General features: G+C 36.5%; 1 protein-coding gene across 2 annotated transcripts in view; it reads right to left on the reverse strand.

Moving 5' to 3' along the window:
* The window catches only part of EPYC (epiphycan), a 34534-nt gene extending 15856 nt beyond the window's left edge, over nt 1–18678 (reverse strand). The window contains exons 1-3 of one of the 2 annotated variants that reach the window (XM_049884038.1): nt 18567–18678; nt 17669–17759; nt 15054–15231 (exon numbers count right to left, since the gene is read on the reverse strand). In XM_049884038.1, the coding sequence (XP_049739995.1) occupies nt 15054–15218 (165 nt within the window). In that variant the 5' untranslated portion in view covers nt 15219–15231; nt 17669–17759; nt 18567–18678. Of the gene's footprint in view, nt 1–15053; nt 15232–17668; nt 17760–18154; nt 18188–18566 lie in introns of those variants that run through there. The other variant, XM_049884037.1, reaches the window with a different exon arrangement.
* Between the last annotated feature and the right edge of the window lie 792 nt (nt 18679–19470).

Below are 19470 nucleotides of genomic sequence, written 5' to 3' on the forward strand. Positions count from 1 at the left end.
ACATCTACATGATCAATATAACCCTATCTCTACCATTAAACCTACTTAATTTATTTGTCTTAATTTCAGAGTAAAAAATATATATTAAAAAAATAGTGTGTTAAAAAACAGCCATTGTACTCTTTCCTGATTGCCTCGTTTGCTACTGAGCTCCTTCAGTATAAACTTCTTGATAAGCATGCTGACCCCCCTGCTAGTGATCATACCTGTCAGTCATAAATCATCTGTTGTCATTAAGCATTGTGTTTGAATTTTTTGAACTCACTGTGTCTTACTTTTTGATATTTAATACCCTTCAGTACTTAATCTGCAGCTACGTTTCCAATGAGGAACTCAACGAAGAGGTAACATATGTAGTGTGATGGTTAAGATTGTGTATCAACTTGGCTGGGCCATGATTCTCAGTGTTTATATGTGCTCACTCCCATGAAGGGATCTGCTGTGAATAGCCAATCGATTGAAAGGAAGATTTCTTGGTGTGTGGCCTGTATCAAAATATAAGTGGACGTTCTGGCATTTTCCCTGTCTGGATTCTGCAGCTGACTCTTGTTTGCTGAGGTCCAGTTCTTGGAACTTGAGCTAGCAGGTTACCTGCCGATCCTGGGATTCCTCAATCTTCACAGCCTGTGTGCAACAAGAGTCCTGCTCTCCTACCTGCTGATTTTGCATTTGCCAGCCCATGCAGCTATGTGAATCAGGAGAAACATTCAGGTCTTGCCTGCCGATCTTGGGATTTGCTGACATTCACAGCCTGTGAGTAAGAGCCCTGCTCACCGACCTGCTAATCTTGGGTTCATCAGCCCTTGTGGCTACGTGAATCAGGAGAAGCCTCTATACTGATCCACGGACTTGAGACTTTCCAGCCTCTACAATTGTGTGAGCTATTTCCTTGATATAAATCTCTCTTTACATATATTTATATGTTTTACTGGTTTTGCTTCTCTAGAGAACCCATCCTAAGAAATGTCAGATGAAAAGAATACTACTTAAGAATTTAAATTGTTTCAATTAGATTTCTACCTTCATGAATGAATCATAGAATCACTGAATAAATGAGTTTGTAAATTGATAGGTTTGCCAGTCTTTATAATTATGTGATCATGTAACCAATCAGACTGAATTTCTATGCTTCAGTCAAGATCAACTGCCCATTTTACCTGTCAGTGTTATTTCTAAACACCTATCAAGAGTACTATTTTTTCTCTCAAATTTACCCAAATCTGGTTACTATCATCTCTTGCCTGAAATGCAGCAGTGGTCTACTTATGAAGTTGGAATATCCTCCAATATATATTTACCCTGCTTCCAGAATGACCTCTTCAAAAGACAAACCAGATCATGTTGACACCTGCTTAAAGTCCTTCAATAGTTTTTCAAATTCTTAAGAACTACAAGAGCAATGGCCCTGCAGAAGCACTTTAGCATATTGGGTAAGAGGAAGGATTCAGACTTGATGAGTCTGATTAAGCTGCATTGGCCATTTTTAGTTTCTGAGTTCCCATTACTCTTTCTTCTGTTTGCATACATTAGTCCTCCTGCCTGGGATTCCCTCCTTTTCCCATCTAATTAACTCTTTATTCATCCTTCAGATCCATTTCAAATGTCGCTTCACCAGGGTAACTACTTATCATCTACCTAACTTAGATAAATACCCTTATTGGGCTCTTATAGCATGGTTTGCTTCTTTTAGCAACATCTATCATTGAATTTATGATAGATTTCTTTTTAATTGTTGCACTTTCCCCCCACCCCCTCACAACCATGTCCCTTTGCAATATGACTTTTCAGCTCCAACAACTAAGAGGTAAAGACTACTTCATCATTCCTTGAATTTAGACTTTGACTCGTGATTTGATTCACTTAATAGAATGTGGTAGAAGTTGTCTCAGTTTTGAGGCTCTCCAGAAACATAACACATTTCCATTTTCTCTTTAGGAACACTGCCTAGTTACCATATGAACAAGCTGAGGCTAGCCTCTGGGAGGCCAACCTACTACAGCTAGCCCTGAACCAATCCAGCAGCAGGTAAGTGAGCCCAGCACAAACCAGAAGCACAGCACAGCCCAAATTAGTCCACTACAGAACTGTGAGCTAAATAAATGATTGTTTTAAGTCACTAAAATTTCAGGTTGTTTCTGATACCACAAAAACTAACTGATACAGGTTTTATGTTATACATGTGAATATTTTATTAATATATGTTTTCCTATAAGGACAAGTACTCTATCTCACTTTTGTTTTGTTTTCATCATTATGTACCCAGTTCCTACTCCAGTGTGTCCTGCACCTCGTAGGCATCTTGATAAAAACTGTTCAGTCAGTACAATGGCAATCTTTTATAATTTAGGGATTGTTTTGGATATCAGAGTAATAAAACATTAAAAAAAATTTTTTTTTAAAGATGTATAAAAGAACAGCTGTAAAAAGATATATGTTATAGCTCCAACATCTCTATGTTTGCCGAGAGACCTTTGTTGTAGTTGCCAACCTAACCAGCATCCTAGGATCTACTGCTGGCCCTAGGATGTTGCTTAGGTTGGATCTCTATTTGAGGGAAAGATGGAATTAAATATCCAGAATTAGAGCCAGTTCACTGCACAACTCTGAAAGTTATCATTTATGTAAAATTCTGTATGAATGGTGCTCCCTGGAGTAAGAGCCCTACATGAGTATCTGTCAGTTTTAAGAGATCCATTAATCAGTCCTGAATTTTAGGCTTCTCTTCATCTCAACCAAACATCCAATTTTGATTTGATGCCCCATTTTAGGTTGAGATGGGAACATTTTTATTAATCTTTCCTTTACTCATATATGCAGTTGTGAAATAAGTGAGTCCAAGAAATCTCTGAAGAAATAGAAAGGGAATGCATGTGTATGTTGAGATCCTTGCTGACTCATTGGTATTCACTGAAGAATGAGGGCATTTTTTTTTTATTAGAATAGGAAAAATAATGAAGGTTTTAATATAGATACACAGGATAGTGTGTCAGGGATAGTCACATGGAGGCATCCCTCAACCCAATTTAAGAAATTAAAGTTATTTTGAGGTAGTTTTTATGACGTAAAACTGATATTAAAAATCACAATGAGAGGCAATCATTCCTCCTAAGTCTTTGGGAGTAGCTTCTTGGCTCTACCTCATTGGTGATGATAATACAACTGGAGCAAGAATAAGTAAATTGAAGATGGCGACAACCTAGAAAAATTGGATTCAGGGAAGAAAAGTCTGTTACTGTTACCAGCAGTATCTGGAGGAGAGAAATATTAAATTTGTGGGACATGAACAATACTGCCACTAAAGGGACCATCTCTGACAGGAAGAAGAGAAAATTCACTGGATCTTACCATGGGCTAGATGAAATACCCTTAATTATAAAAATAACTGACATGGATTGAGTATACATTGTGCATGAGAAACTGTTATGCTCTTTCCATTGATTCTCACTGAATTCTCAGAATAGCCCTATGAAGAAAGTATAATAATTGTGCACATGTGAAAGATTTTTAAACAAGTTTGAGGGGTTAAATAGATCTTAAGCTTTTAAATAGTAAGGTTAGGATTTGAATCTAATCAGTGCTGTCACAGGACTAATCAACTTCTGTAATTTTGATTCTGTTCTCAGCCAAGTGAAATTCTGCTGAATAATCCAGCTCCTAGGTACCTTTATTCTAAGTAAGAGGGAGTCTGGATAGGAAAAATAAGAATTATGGTCATTGGAAAATGCATATTCACTTTGTAAATTCATAAATGGGATTTTCTTATTCATATTTTAAGCCTCATGTGATTTTTGATTGGCATCATTCCTCACCTAGAGTCTGATCATGACTCATTCTGTTGATAAAATTTAGTTCCTGGATCTGAAGGCTGAAGACCGAAGACCATACCAAAGCCATGTGACCTAATAGTAGCATTGACAAGTGTGAAGAATATCCTATAACTTGGATTGTAAAATCCAATCAGCATATATTATAATTTTCTCTATTTTTGTGAGAAATCAGTATTATATCAAAGTGAAGCTTTAGCCTGGTTAAACATGATGGATGACATAGTTTTATGTATTCACCCAACTGTTTAATTTTTCTTTTGGCCACTCAGCTAAAATATATCCTGAAATTTACTACTATCCTAAAATTTATGTTGGGCTATGTGGCTAGTTCTAGCCAATTAATGTGAGAAGAAGTAACGTGTCATGTCTGGTCCAAGCCAGTGAAAAGCAAATGTATGCTTTCCACATTTGTTCTCTTCCCTCAATCTCTCGATAGAATGATCCTAGTGTATTCTTGTTGCTGTTGTTGTTAGGTGCCGTCCAGTCAGTTTCGACTCATAGTGACCGTATAGAACAGAGTAGAACTGCCCCATAGGGTTTCCAAAGGGTGACTGGTGGATTTGAACTGCTGACCTTTTGGTTAGCAGCTGAACTCTTAACCACAACGCAACCAAGATGTAGAGTATCCTTCGTGTTTTGTATTTTTTTTTCCTCTATCACAATGTATGGTAACTCTTCGTAAATTCGTACCTCTAAAGATTAAATACCTCTTTGTATTATATGTAACGTTTAAGTGAAAACGTCAGCACACACACACACAACAAAGACTGATTATTTTAATGTTTCCTTCAAACATACCCCTTGCTATTCTGTGTGTCCTCTGGGATTCAGTATTTTTTTCTTTGTCCCCATATTTATTTTCTCATTTTCTCTTAATTGTCAGAAAATGGCAATATTCCATTTCCAGTTGTCAGAAATACTTTCTACCTTAGTTTTATCTCAGCTTATTCAAGACTGTATTCACCATCATTTCCTTAGGCTACAGAAATTTCATAGGCTTCCAATATCTTAGTTCTCACAAAATGTATCATCTAGTCCTAATTGAATGTCTCCAAATAATTTCGGTAGGGAACTTTGGCAAAGGATTTAGAAACATTACCTAAAATCAAAGCCAGTTTGTATTCCCTTTCCCCTCACTCCCTTAGTTCCCCAACTAGGGATGCCAGAAGGGCAATTAAGTGTAGGCTGAAATCACTAATCTCTTGAGGTTAGAGTTGGAGGGAGGGAGGCAGAGAGGCAGTCAGTCACGGTAATTGAAAACAAAGAAGTTTAAATGAAAATCAAGATTTTTGGAACCTTGCAAACTCTAGCTATTGATTTTTTGATGGAGCAATTTAATGGGTTTTTTTTATTGTTGTTTAAGTTTCAGTTTTTCCCATCACAACACATGGCAAATTGTTTCTTCTAACACAGCCTTCACAGAGACACAAAGTACTATGACATAGCACAGAAAACCATGCTTTTTAAGCAGTAGCACTTCTCTCCATAGAAGTGTTTTTCACTTATGATAACGATGATGATGTATACAAGCATACCTCCTTTCATTGTGCTTCCCTTCATTGTGCTTCGCAGATACTGCGTTTTTTAGAAATTGAAGGTTTGTGGCAACCCTACAAAAAAAAAAAAAACCCTACATCCGACAAATTTGTTGGTGCCATTTTTACAGCAGCATGTGCTCCCTTCGTGTCTCTGTGTCACATTTTGGTAATTCTCACAATATTTCAGACTCTTTCATTATCATTATATCTGTTATGGTGATCTGTGATCAGTAATCTTTGGTGTTACTATTGTAATTGTTTTGGGGTGCTACAGACCATGCTCATGTAAGACAGAGAGCTTAATAGATATAAATATTGTATGTGTTCTGACTGCTCTACCAACTGGCTGTTCCACCATCTCTCTCCCTCTCCTCAGGCCTCCCTATTCTCTGAGAATGACAATATTGAAATTAGGCCAGTTAATAACCCAACAATGGCCTCTATGTGTTCAAGTGAAAGGAAGAGTCGCACATCTCTCACTTCAAATCAAAAACTAGAAATGATTAAGTTTCGTGAGGAAGGCCAAAAGCTAGGCCTCTTGCTCCAAGCAGTTAGCCACATTGTGAATGCAAAGGAATAGTTCCTGAAGGAAATTAAAAATTCTACTCCAGGGAATACACAAATGATAAGAAAGCGAAACAGCCTATTTGCTGATATAGAGAAAGTTTTAGTGGTCTGAATAGATCAAACCAGCCACAACATTCCCTTAAGCCAAAACCTAATCCGGAACAAGGCCCTAACTCTCTTTAATTCTATGAAGACTAAGAGAAGTGAGGAGGCTACAGAAGAAAATTTTGAAGCTAGCGGAAGTTTGTTCATGAGGTTTAAGGAAAGAAGCCTTTTCCATAACAGAGAAGAGCAAGGTGAAGTAGTAAGTGATGATGTAGAAGCTACAACAAGTTAGCCAGAAGATCGAGCTAAGATAACTGATGAAGGTGGCCACAGTGAACAACGGATTTTCAGTGTAGACAAAACAGCCTTATATTGGAAGAAGATGCCATCTAGGACTTTCACAGCTAGAGAGGAGAAGCCAATGCCTGGCTTGAAAGCTTCGAAGGAAAGACTGACTCTCTTGTTAGGGTTGAATGCAGCTGGTGACTTAAATTGAAGTAAATTCTCATTTACCATTCTGAAGATCTTAGAGCCCTTAGAAATCATGCTAAGTCTACTCTGTCTGTGCTCTATAAATGGAACAACAAAGACTGGATGACAGCACATCTGTTTACAACAAGTTTTACTGGCTATTTTAAGCCCACTGTTGAGACCTACTGCTCAGAAAAAAAAGATTTCTTTCAAAATATTACTGTTCATTGACAATGCACTTGGTCACCCAAGAGCTCTGGTGGAGATATACAAAGAGATCAATATGTTTCCATGCTTGGTAACACAATATCCATTCTGCAACCCATGGCAAGGCATAATTTTGACTTTTAAGTCTTCTTATTTAAGAAATAAATTTTGTAAGCCTATAACTGCCATAGGTAGTGATTCCTCTGATGGATTTGGGCAAAGTAAATTGAAAACCATCTGCAAAGTATTCACCATTCCAGATGCCATTAAGAACATTGTAATTCACAGGAAAAGGTCAAACTATCAACATTAATAGGAGTTTGAAAGAAGTTGATTCCAACCCTTCAAGCTATATCCCAATAGATAATTATAGATCTTACTTTTACTATAGGTAATAAAATTTAGCAGCTCTACTCTGTTGAAATTGTTTATAAGACTGCTAGACTGGGAGGTACGTGAAAGTGGGCCTAATTTAACTGTCCCAATCCCTGGCTTTCAATAAAAGACTAGTGCGTTCCAGCAGCTCCTTAGAAACGATATGGGGCAGTTCTACTCTGTCCTGTAGGGTCGCTATGAGTTGGAATAGACTTGATGACAATGGATCTGTTCGTTTGTTTTTTTGTTAACCTTTTTTGGATACATAACTGTAAATGAGATTTTGTTAATTTAGAACTAAATCTAGGACCTACTTACTGATTGTTTATGATCAGATTTGTTTATATCAATGGAACGTCAGAATATTCTCTGGGCTAGCAAAATATAAGAAAACAACCACTAAATTGACAGAACTCTTTTGTTTCATGTTGTTTTGGTTATTGTCCCTATTGGAAGAAAATGATTAAAAATGGATTTGATGTCAAAAATAAAAAAAATAAAAAAAGCCTGGTGAGTGGGCCTAAAGTGAACCCAAGCACAATGGACAGGCTAACCTTTATTATAACCAAAAATCCCATCCCACCCATGAAAGCTTCCCTGATCACCAGTGCATAAGCCTCAATGGCTGTTAATTGAATAAGTGATTTGATGGTAAAACTACTAACCTTTATTCAGTATTTACCAAGTGAGAGCCTCTGTGTTAAACAGCTAACATGTTTACTTTAAGTAACCCTCACATGGTATTTTATACGTAGGAAACTGAGGCCTAGTAGTCTTGAATGACTTGATCAAAGCCATGCAGTTGGTGTGGCAGTCCTGGGATTGACATCTAGGGAGTCTGACTCCAGAGCTTGTGCTGCTCAACACAGTAACCAACTGCCTTCCTATAATGAAATAGGCAAATAAACAACACCCTAATCCAATGGTCTCTCCCACCATTCGCTGTAGTGTTTATGTGTGTTAATGGTTTAGGCACTTGGACAAAGGCAGCTGGGAAGCAAAGGTCCTCCCCAAATTATTCACTGAGTAACAATCCACATGGTGCCTGTCAGCCCTGTCCAGCAACCCCAGGGCTTCAGCAGACAATATATAATTACAGATTGGTCTTCGTTTCTATTTTGCGTGTGTGTTTGTTAATTTGAAATCCAGGATGGTATTTGGATTTTCACTCAAGCACTGACTGAGGTTCTATTAAACAAAATTGAATTTTAAACTTATTTTTCTCCTCAAATTTTCTACATAGTCGACAATAAATCTTGAAGTTATTTTGTCATTACTTTGGCTTCCAAAGGTGTTAAAAGACCCTGAGCTTGTCAGCCTGAGTTCTTGAAGACATATTCTTATGGGTTTCACGTACTGGCATCTAGGTATGTTAAGAGAGATGTAATTCTGCTTTAAACATGAGCCTAGTGCTCAAATTTATTAAAGTGATCATATTAATTATATAAAAGAATGTGACCATGAACACCTGGCAATAAAAGCTATATCTTATTTTGTATTTTATCTTGAAAATGGATGAGGAAGAAATGTGTTTGGCAGAGATTGCTCAACCCTTGTATTTCTGCCAAAGCAGCTTTCAGTGCCAAAGGATCATCTTACCTCTCCCTCCCTTAAATACTTTGACAGCTAAAAGAGATGCTTAGACAGTGTGTTGATTGTAATCACTTGAAAATTATTATTCTGGTTTTTTTTTAATCAAATTACTTCATTTCAGAGAAAAGACACCTCAATATGAGTTGCTGTCTGAAGGAGTAAAGATTAAAGAAGTAGAAAAACCCTGGAAGATTTTTGTGCCAAAGCCTCTCTGTTTTGGCATTAAAATAACCCAGCTAAAATTTTACTCTAAAACTTTTTTTAGCTGAATAACCTTGGGCAAGATTATGATTTTCCATTATTCTTATTAAATGGATAAATAATATCTTTTTTCAAGAGATAGTTTTAAGAATTATGTTTGGGATCTCATAATATGTGAAACCAAAGAATTTGCTCATACAGAGTATCAATATCCTTTCCTTCTCCTTATGGACTTATACAATATAATTGTATATTTCTTGTTTCTTTCACTTGAAGATGTTTTTAAATAGCTTAAAATAAGAATTGATGGTTTTAACACTGTTTTTAAAAGAAGCATATGGAAAGTCCATCAATCAACCATATTAAAGGCTCATCAGCAAAAATTCTTCCCTCTCTTCCTCTAGAATGTCTTCAGTGAAGGGGAAGATTAGCTATATATATACTTTTCCATATTCTGAAAAGAATATTCAGACTGACTGAGTTAAAGTTTCTTTTAACCTTAAGAGCTGTTTTATATGCAAACCATGTGGTCGGGATGTATAAAGTGGCAAAGGTGACACATACTTCCAGTCATAAATAAGAATCTTTATACGTCATGTCCATTGCCACCAGAGGCAGGCGTGGGTTATCCGGATCATCTGGTGTGAAAAATTTCACGTGGGTTTCACCACATCTTTCATTAATAAATACACACAAGTAAGCTAAGCTGTGATTACCTTGCTTACTGGGTCACCTGTCACTGTCAAGGACTGTAAATTTGAAAAGAGGCTTGGATTCTATAGGAAAGTGCTGTGGGTTTCGAAGAGAAACAGATGCCAGCCATACTTAGAAGCAGAGTCTTTGATGTGGTGAAAAAATGTGAAATTGTTCACTACAGATGATCTGGTAAGTAAGGTAAGCACCATAAGAACCATGCTTACCTTACCTATTGGATAATCCATCCCCAACCAGAGGAAATAAATAGAACATATATTACTAATTTAAATGCTTTGTGTTCCAAAAACATAGAGATAATTTTGAGACAAACTACCCTTTAGCATTAACAAAGATCTATACCGATTTATTATATTGACAAAATGTAATTTTAAGACCTTTCTATATATCATTATATCAAGAGGACTTGGATTTTCATAAGTAGCCTAGAAACAGGGCTTTGAACTGGTTCATTCTGGTTTGAACCCTTGCTGAGTATTTGCATTTCTAACAAGTTCCCTGCTGAGAATTTGCCTTTCCAGCCCCAATATACTGAATCAGAATCTATAGTTTGACAAAATCCTCAGATCTTCCTGGAAACTTATTAGAAATGCAAATTCTCAACAGGAAACTTGTTAGAAATACAAACTCTCAGCAGTGATTCATCTGGTTCGAAGCCTTGGTCCAGAATTAGCTTGATTCTGCTTAAGTGCTTTCTGGTGTTACAGGGACATGGCCATTCATTCTAAAATTATTCCGCATAACACCAAATTATCAAGATGACAGGTGAAACGAATCCATTCCTCAACTGTTAATTGATAAAATTGTTTTCATTGAGTTCTCTCCCTTTTCCTTAAAACTCTGTCAAAATTAAATTTCATTCCTTTGACAAACCTGACAGCTTCTTCATCACTAAACACTTTTTTCCCCCCTGAGCTGAATTAATTTATTTCAATGACAGTTTTCTTTATGAAGATGATTTTAAACAATGTGGTCACTCATTTTTCTCTCATGAAAGAGAAGAATTGGTCTCAAATTTAAGATCATTTAAGGGGTAATAACAAGGAAAACATCCCTAATTGAACAGATTTCCTATTGGCCTACTACTGATAATCTTTTATTAGTTGTTGTTGTTTATGATTGCATGCCCCATCTCATTCCAGAGAGGATATGAGGTAATTTTTAAAAAGCACGTGTGGTAATACTTCGATAAAACTACATAAGGAGTTTAGAGTGACAGGAACATAAAGATGGGGAAAATAATATGAAAGTAAGGGAGAACTGAGCCAAAAATTAGGCTCCAGGTTTCTGAGTAGGCAAGGAAAAATGACAAATACAATCTGTTGCAAGATATAAAAAACAAAAAGATATAGAGAGCAGAAAATAAACAGATTCTTTAGAAGTTGCAATCCATTCTGACACTGAGCCCTGACAGAAATTCCTCCTACTTGTCCTCATAAAGAGCATTGTGTGGTGTCATTGCAAATGCCTTGTACACTGTTCCTGCTGTAAAAACAATCAACAGCTCCAGAGAGCTTCGTAGTATAACACTTCTTGGTGTGTATTGATGATATAGAGATCCCTAGGTGGTGCAAACAGTTTGTACTCATCTACTAACCTAAAGGTTGGAGATTTGAACCCACCCAGTGGCACAGGACGGGTCGCTGTGAGTCGGAATTGACTCGAGGGCACTGGGTAGGTGGTGCAAACAGTTTGTACTCATCTACTAACCTAAAGGGTGGAGATTTGAACCCACCCAGTGGCACTGCAGAAGAAATGCCTGGCGATCTGCCTCCATAAAGATTACAGTCAAGAAAACTCTATGGAGCAGTCCTACTCTGTAGTACATGGAGCCACCATGAGTAGGAATTAACAACAATGGTTTTGTTTGTTTTGGTTTTTATTGATGACGTAGATACACCATAGGTACAATTATGTAAAAACAATCATATAGTTTTCTTGCTAACTATCAGCCTTTCTCAGTTCCTAGAGATTACCTGCATTACTGATTGCCTGGTCCCGTCTATCTTAAAAGCCTGGAACAGATAATTTCCCTTGTATTTAATTTCTCTCACATTTCAATCTCATCCCTGACCTCAAGATGCTAATTTAAAGGACTCATGAGGTTAAGTCAGGCCCACCTAGAGAATCTCCCTGTCTTACGGTAAAATGTGCCATATCATATAACTTTATCACAGGCATAATATCCCAACACATTCATGCTTTCAAGAATTATATAAGGCACGGGCATACCAAGAGATGGCTCTCTTAAGGGATGTCTTATCGCACATGTCAAAGATTTTAAGAATTAATCAGTCAAAGACTAAACCAATATAATTTGTAAGGAACAAACTGGTTGGTATTGTAGAAGCATTGTTCAGTTAGCCTATAAGTTTACAGTTTTGGGATATAAGGTTGCCTTTCCTACAGACAAGATAAATTTAAGGCTAAAACAGGCAGAACCACACCCTTGGCACTAAAGGTAAAAAATTGAAGAATCTAATTTCACCATTTGCCATGTACTTTAGTTGGCATGAATTTTTCATCAACTGTAACTCATAAGGGTGTGTAACAAATGTTCAGCAAGGAAGTGTCACATAGAATTAAGAACAACTTACCTTAACTTACAAAAATGAGACATGTACGCTTAACAGGAGTCACCAGAATCTGGACTTCCAAGGCTGGATCCAAAACATTCATGTCATGAGTAACTATATTCTAGAATCCATCACATCACTGGATCTATTGGCTTTATTTCAAGCCTTCCCATATGGAATTATACACTAGGTATTTGGGTTGTTTGTGTGTTTGTGAAGCACTTTATATTAAAAATTTGTCAAGATCTGAGGTAAAGCTCTTCTGAATTTCATTTCTCATGTCATCTTATTTATTTCATACCATATTATTATTATTTATTGCTTTTTTGGTAGGTGGTAGGTGGGTTGGACCAACCTTGCAAATATTGTTTAATTATGTACAGTTTACTTTTTCAAATATATTATCATTGTATATGTTGTTGTACAACCTAGGAAACCCTATGGAGCATTTCTACTTCGTCTTACACGGTCACTCCGAGTCAGAATCAACTCGATGACACAAAACAACATAACATGTTGTTAGCTGTGGTGAACTTGACCCCTAATTCATGGCAACCCCATGCAAATCAGGATTTTTGTGATCCATAGGGTTTCCATTGGATGACATTTTTTTTGAAAACAGATTTCCAGGCCTTTTTTTCTAGTTTGTCTTTGCCTGGAACCTCTGCTGAAACCTGTTTAGATCAAAGCAACACTCAAGGCTGTATTGACAGTCAAGTGGTGGCTTCGCTTGAGGTGCATTAGGTGGGACTTCAGCCTGGGTGTCCCACATGGAAGGCGAGAATTCTACCACTGAACCACCAATGTCCTTATCTATATCTTTACCTACAGTTACATCCATCTATCCATAAATGGATTTTCTGATGAGGGTATCGCCCCAAAAGATTAAGTCAGGAGTGACTAATAGATTTCCATCAACAATAAATGATTGCTAGTGATTGCCTAGAGCCCTCAGTTGTTAAGGATTCTGAGTTTGTCAAGGCCAGCGCAAAAGAATTCTGTGGAAAATTAGAGATGATTGCATGGGCTAAGAGCAGGGGGTGTGACGGAATATAATACCACGTATTTGTTAACTTGCAGCTAGGCTGTTAAATGTAAGTGTAAATATGTAATGTAAATACTAGGATATGTAAATACTAGGAAAAGCTGCATATTAAATCATCTTTATATAAATGTATAAACATAAATATAAATTTCAGTATTAGTTCAGACTTCAAATTTTAGAACCGCATGAGAATCTTAGGGCCTTTGGTACAGTGGAAAGGATCCTGGAAGGGGAGGAATGGGTTAAAAAAGTCCTGCAGATAAAGCCTATCTACTAGACAATTTTGCCTAGGGCAACCCTGGTATCAAACAGTATCCCCTCTTTGGTGCTTTTGGCCTTCTGAAGGGAATGCAAGGAACCTTTTCCTCCATTTCCTACTCAAAACGGACTATCTGCTTATGGTAATCATTGAATTTGTCATTGTATGAAATATTTTTGGAGGAATGGCAGAATAAGTTTGAATTAAAATCATTTTATTTGGTAGATAAGTGCAGATATGCACCAATAGTAGTTTTTTTTTTTTGTAATGGAAGATGGAAAGAGGAAGAGAACAGATGTGTTAAGCACTGAAAACGTTCTTATACTCCACATTTATGCATTAGGTTGAAGATGTAGAGGTCACATAGAGCAAAATTGGTGTTAAAACCCATTGCCCTCAAGTGGATTTTGACTCATAGCGACCCTATAGGACAGAGTAGAACTGCCCCATAGAGCTTCCAAGGAGTGCCTGGTGGATTCGAACTGCCGACCTTTTGGTTAGCAGCTGTAGCACTTAACCACTACGCCACCAGGGTTTCCAGAAGATTGGTGTTAATAACCAAAAATTCTCAATGGAAATTCCCCTTAACAAAATAGAAGCCATACAGTGAAGTGCATCAAAAAATGAAGATTAACAGAAAATGGAGTCACAACTCAATGTTCGGAAGAAAAGCCATCTTCTGTGGAACCTGAAAAGTTACTAAAAAGAGGGAAAGGGAGAGGCAGAGAGGAAGTGAAGGCAAAACAGAGAAAGACAAAGAGGGTTGAGGGGAGAGAGAAGATCTATGAAAACATATTATGAATATATGACTATTTCATAAGGTAGCATAAACAGTATTGGAAATATTTACAATCTTCTTAATAAAGATACATGTAAATCACATACAATTTAAATATATGCTTTTGCCTAAATATTTCATATTCCTGGTTTTCAGAAGTAGTTATTCTAAGAAGATTTACACTTGAAAGACTGTTCAAAATAAGTTACGATCCAGTAAAAGTGATGTAATTTCCCTTTTGTTTATTTATAGTTAATTAGTTCTGCCAATGTTGTACACTAATTTCATTCCAGGATTTCAAGGTCTGTTTGCTTTCCGTTTCAGAAAAAATTAGTCTGTATCCTTTAGTTATGTAAAAAGTTTAGCACTTAATTATGAACATGTCACATCAGATTTATGTCATGGACTGTAACCTTGTCACCGCCCACATTACTGCTAGAAAGATAATCAGTCATTTAGGAAGCACGTTCACCCTTGGGATTCCGTGAAGTTCCAAACCACTGTCTTTTCACTATATTTTATTTTATTCTAATTTATTTCAATCTCACGTCTTTCTCCTTTACTCCAAATTTCTGTATTGCTTACTATTTTAACTCTTTTCTGATTGCCTTTCCCTCAAACTTTGCTCTATTTGATAAGGAGATATTAAAGAAATGAAATAAACTGTAAGAAAGCAAAGATTGTCCCCAAATTAGACTTAAACATAGTGAACATGCTCTGGAGAAAATGTTAATATGAAATTATTAAGGTAGAACATCTCTACTTATATATAAACAAAATGTACACGAAGAGAACAAACCCAAATCAGCTCTCATACATCACTTTTAGAAGTCTTAAGAATGGAAGCAATCAGTTACCTCAGCTTGATCAATGGGTACATTTTCATAGTTGTACAAATTTTCCAGGTCTTCCAAGGTGGCCTCATAGTTTTCCGAGTCATAGTTGATGGGCTCTAGAGTGGGAGCAGCCACAGCAACATCCAAGATGACAAGTCCCAGAACAAGCCTTGCAAAGGTTTTCATTTTTCAAACTTTCCTGATGATAAAATATTAAAATGCATAAACATCTAATTGGTGATAACTCATGAAGAGCTTGCATTCATTGTTGCCATTAGGTGCCATTGAGTCAGTTCCAGCTCGTAGCAACAGAACAAAACACTGCCTGGTCCTGCGCCACCCTCACAATCAGTGTGCTCAATAGGAATTGATAAATCAATGCTAACACTGAGAAACTCAAGCTGGTAGCTTTCTTTATATGGATAAGTTACAAACATAATATGAAATTACATGATATCTGAGGACCATTGATGCCAGATGTGCACATTAATTCACAAACATCTCAATGTTTTTAAAGAAGGAGACATTTTATAAAGAACAATGGAGAAAATAGGATGCAGAAAGATGATATGCTTACTCACAATAGCCGTTGTATTAGCTAAATTTTCACTTATTAATAAGCATTTAAGTTCCACTTGATCCTTTCATCAGCTCTGGGAGATAGGAATGATGATGATAATGATGATAATGGTGAAGATTACCAAGACTGCTGTACCATTTTACAGATAAGGAAACTGAGACAGGACTCATAAATGCTTCTTGTGAATTCAAGCCAGAGTTTTTCCAGAACAATATAATAAAGAATTAGTTTTTTCCAGTTACTGCTTTGTTACCTCTGGGTATCGTAAATACACACATAATTTAATGTATTGCACACATTTTTTACAAAGTTCTTAACTAAATGGAGCAGAAAAGAAAGCACTTTTCCCGTTAGTTCTTTCTTTCATTTTAATTCTTAACAGCTACCTAAGGTTTGAACTCAGAGCTAATAGGAATACACTTTCAAAAGGCACTATATGGCAAGAATTACTTGGAGAAATTTGGGCACATGTAAGATTAGAATAATATTTTGTTTTATAGTTCTTTAATAAACACAATTCTTATTTTACATTATAACATGATGCTTTTGGGGTGCTCAGTCAAGATCTTATAACTTTAACTATTTTAGATTTGTATGCATGCTTTGGATATAATCAGTATAGAAAAAAACAATTCTCAAGTTTAATTTTAAATAATTAAAATGTTACCAAAAAAAAAAAAGAAAACACTGCTATCAAGTCAATTCTGACTCATAGCCACCCTCTATGTTACCTAGTGATATATGTTACCTGGTCATTTATTAGCATGCAAAGTATTACAGAATTCTTTATCCAGCATTTGTAATTTTAAAAAGGTTTTGTGTTTTAGATACTCTTTTTGGTTTTACTTGAAGAACAGTGCATATGGTGTTTGTGCCTATGCACACATATAAAAAGGAATTCATGATAAATGTTGCTCGTCTACTTGAATACACTGGCAGACAAGCTGACCTTCAGTTACCTGAATGAAAGTCTTTATGAAGCAGGTTTAGGCAGAAGGATATGCAGTTCCTCTGAGAATAAGAAGCAGTACAAGGAGCTCATTTTGATCCCCTCCTATGCGTTCTTCAAATAAACTTTTTATTCACACGGGATAAACTAAGCCTCTATTTTACTTGCCTTTTTGCAGAGGTCGTTGAAAGATTGCAGATTTGGAACTGGTCTAGGCAATTGCCAACAAAGTCCTACTTAATAAAACGGTATAATTTGCAAGCCTTCCAGGAACCATTCTTGCAAATTCAAATGGAAAGCATTGACAGTGGCCACTACTAACCTAAAAAAAAATACATTTTTGTTGTGTATGTCTGGCAGCTTTCATTATTCAAAAAAAGCATGTACTTGCTGGTGCTTTTCCTTACTTCCTACTCTACGTTTGATTACAAATGGCTACTTACCTGGGTTTCCTTGAGTTTGGCCTGTCTCCTAAAGCTACCAGTGATGAGGCAGATGTGTGAACCTTAGAAATGTGAAGAGCGCTGACCTCTGTTTAGTTATAAAAGTGAGATTCCTTCTTTTGAGTAATTATATTAGCATTCAATGTAGTTCCTTTGTTGAAATTTTTTCTCCACTTTACTCCATTTAATAACATTTTAAAATGTATGCTTATATAAAACTTTAAAAAAGACATTCTACATACATAATGCCAGATGATCATCAGAATATTTGTAAAGACCTTAGCCTCACCTTTTCTCCCTTTGCATAATCTTTCAATCAATAGAAATCAATAGTGCCTGTCTATACCGGCAAAGGATGTGGTCTGCGTCCGTGCCCTTGATTTAGGATGCATATTGGAAACTACTGTAATTTTATCGGCATCTGTCATGGCTATTAAGATCAATTAGGTTGCTGTATGTTATTAATTCCTAAGCTAATTCAGGATTTTGGATTTTCCAAGAATAATATAAATATAAAGTCAATAGCAAAATTAAACCAACCTGATTGAATCGAAGCTCACCAAGAGAGATTAAAGCAAGTTGAATTATTTTTTAAAGGTTGTTATAGTCGAGGAAGAAAAAAAAAAGTCTCTAACCCAACAAGAAAGCAAGTGTAAAAACTTACCTTTGGCTCCTACTTGGTGAAATGGCATGAACTGACTGAGAACGCAGAGCCAGTGGTATTTGCCCCTGACCAATGGATGTGAATTCTGGGTCTGTGGGAGGTGGAATTTATCACACTCAATTTTCTGTTTGGAAAAGCTAACCTCGAGAAATGCTTCTCAGTTCCTAAAAACCTCAAATTATTTTATAGTCACCCAAGCTAAGCAGTAGAATCCAAACTACATAGTATATAAAGCTTTCAAAATTATTTTAAGATAGTTAGAACTGTCAATGCCTCACTTTAACTTTTTTAAAATGGCAAAAGTTGGCTTTAACATATTTCATCTATAACAAATGCATTGATTAAGAAATACAATTAATATATGCAGTGATACTATAGGAAAGTTCTTATGAGAAATCATTTTTCCAAACCTTGCATATCTTGAATTGCTTTCCTCACTTTTCATTAATGTTAACTGAAATTTAGTAAATATTACAAAAGCCTTACCTGTTTAATGTTGGGTAGGTAAAAAGAGGTACTCAAATTATTTGGATCACTTGGAAAGCTTTGATAGCAAAGAAACAATAAACCTCTTGCATGAAAATCTACAAAAAATATGTTCAGAAATAATGCTTAAATAGGATCAAAGTGTTTTGAAAGAAAGGCTCTTATTTCTCTCTTATCTATCAGAGCCAAACAAATCAAATTGCTTTTTTTTTTTTCTTCTGGAAGACAAGATTTGTTTAGGCTCTTGATACTTGACACAGTTTGCGAAATCGGGTTTTTTTACAGTTAGGAAAAGCATATATTTATTAAATTTTCATTTCTTGCTTTTATACTGTAAAAGTTCTAGAGAATAATGAATCCTGCATCATGTATTCTGGTACGCTTTACATAAATCTACGACTCTGGATCTCACCTGTGCATAAGGCCTCTTTCCTCCATGACCAGGTACAAATGTTGTTAATTGCCTTCGAGTAGATTCAGACTCATACCGACCCTATACGACAGAGTAGAACTGCCCCATAGGGTTTCCTGTACAGGCTCTATGAGAATCTATTCAAGGGCACACAACAACAACAATCTTTAAGGGAGCAAATTGCCAGGTCTTTTCTTCCACAGAGCCCCTGGTGGGTTTGAATCCCCGACTTTCAGTTAGCAGCCAGGCACTTAATCTTTGGAAAGCTGGGTTCGTCCTGCACGAATTGCTGAGAAAATAAAAAGTCTGTCTTCAGGATCGTCCCATTCTCCTTCCTGTTGCCTCCCCAACTTTTCTCCCCAGAAAACCTCTTTGCCAATTTATTCAAAGCATTCTCATTCATCGTCTTCACCATCCAAAACTGCTTCCAAATGATTTGCTCTCAGTGTGTATTATTTTTCTTGGGGCAAAATTTATTTGGGCAAGAAAAAGCGACCTTAATAAGATCTGAAGTTGTCAAGACCTTTCAAAAATTTGAGAGGCCATCTCTTGAGGAGGGGCTCCTTTCCTTCATCTGTTCAGTCTCATTATATCACAGGGAGGCTACTTTCAGAAGTATCTTGGGAAAAAGCCTGAATCTGAGTTCCCAAGCTGGCTGTCTTTAAGAACAATGCCTCACATTGTATGTTAGGTGATTTCATGTAATATTCTTAATTTTCTTTAACACAAGTCTTAAGCATAGTGGTTATCACTATTCACAGATGGGAAAAAAGGGACTCAGATATTAAGCTATTCAACATCCCATGTGACACAAAGAAAGAGAAAACTGAACTGGATTAGGTCCACAGACATCAATGAGGCATGTCTGAGGAATACAGGTGGCCTGGTGGTAGCTCTCAGTTCC

The sequence above is a fragment of the Elephas maximus genome, chromosome 4 (genome assembly GCF_024166365.1).
Source record: "Elephas maximus indicus isolate mEleMax1 chromosome 4, mEleMax1 primary haplotype, whole genome shotgun sequence".
Lineage (NCBI taxonomy): Eukaryota > Metazoa > Chordata > Mammalia > Proboscidea > Elephantidae > Elephas > Elephas maximus.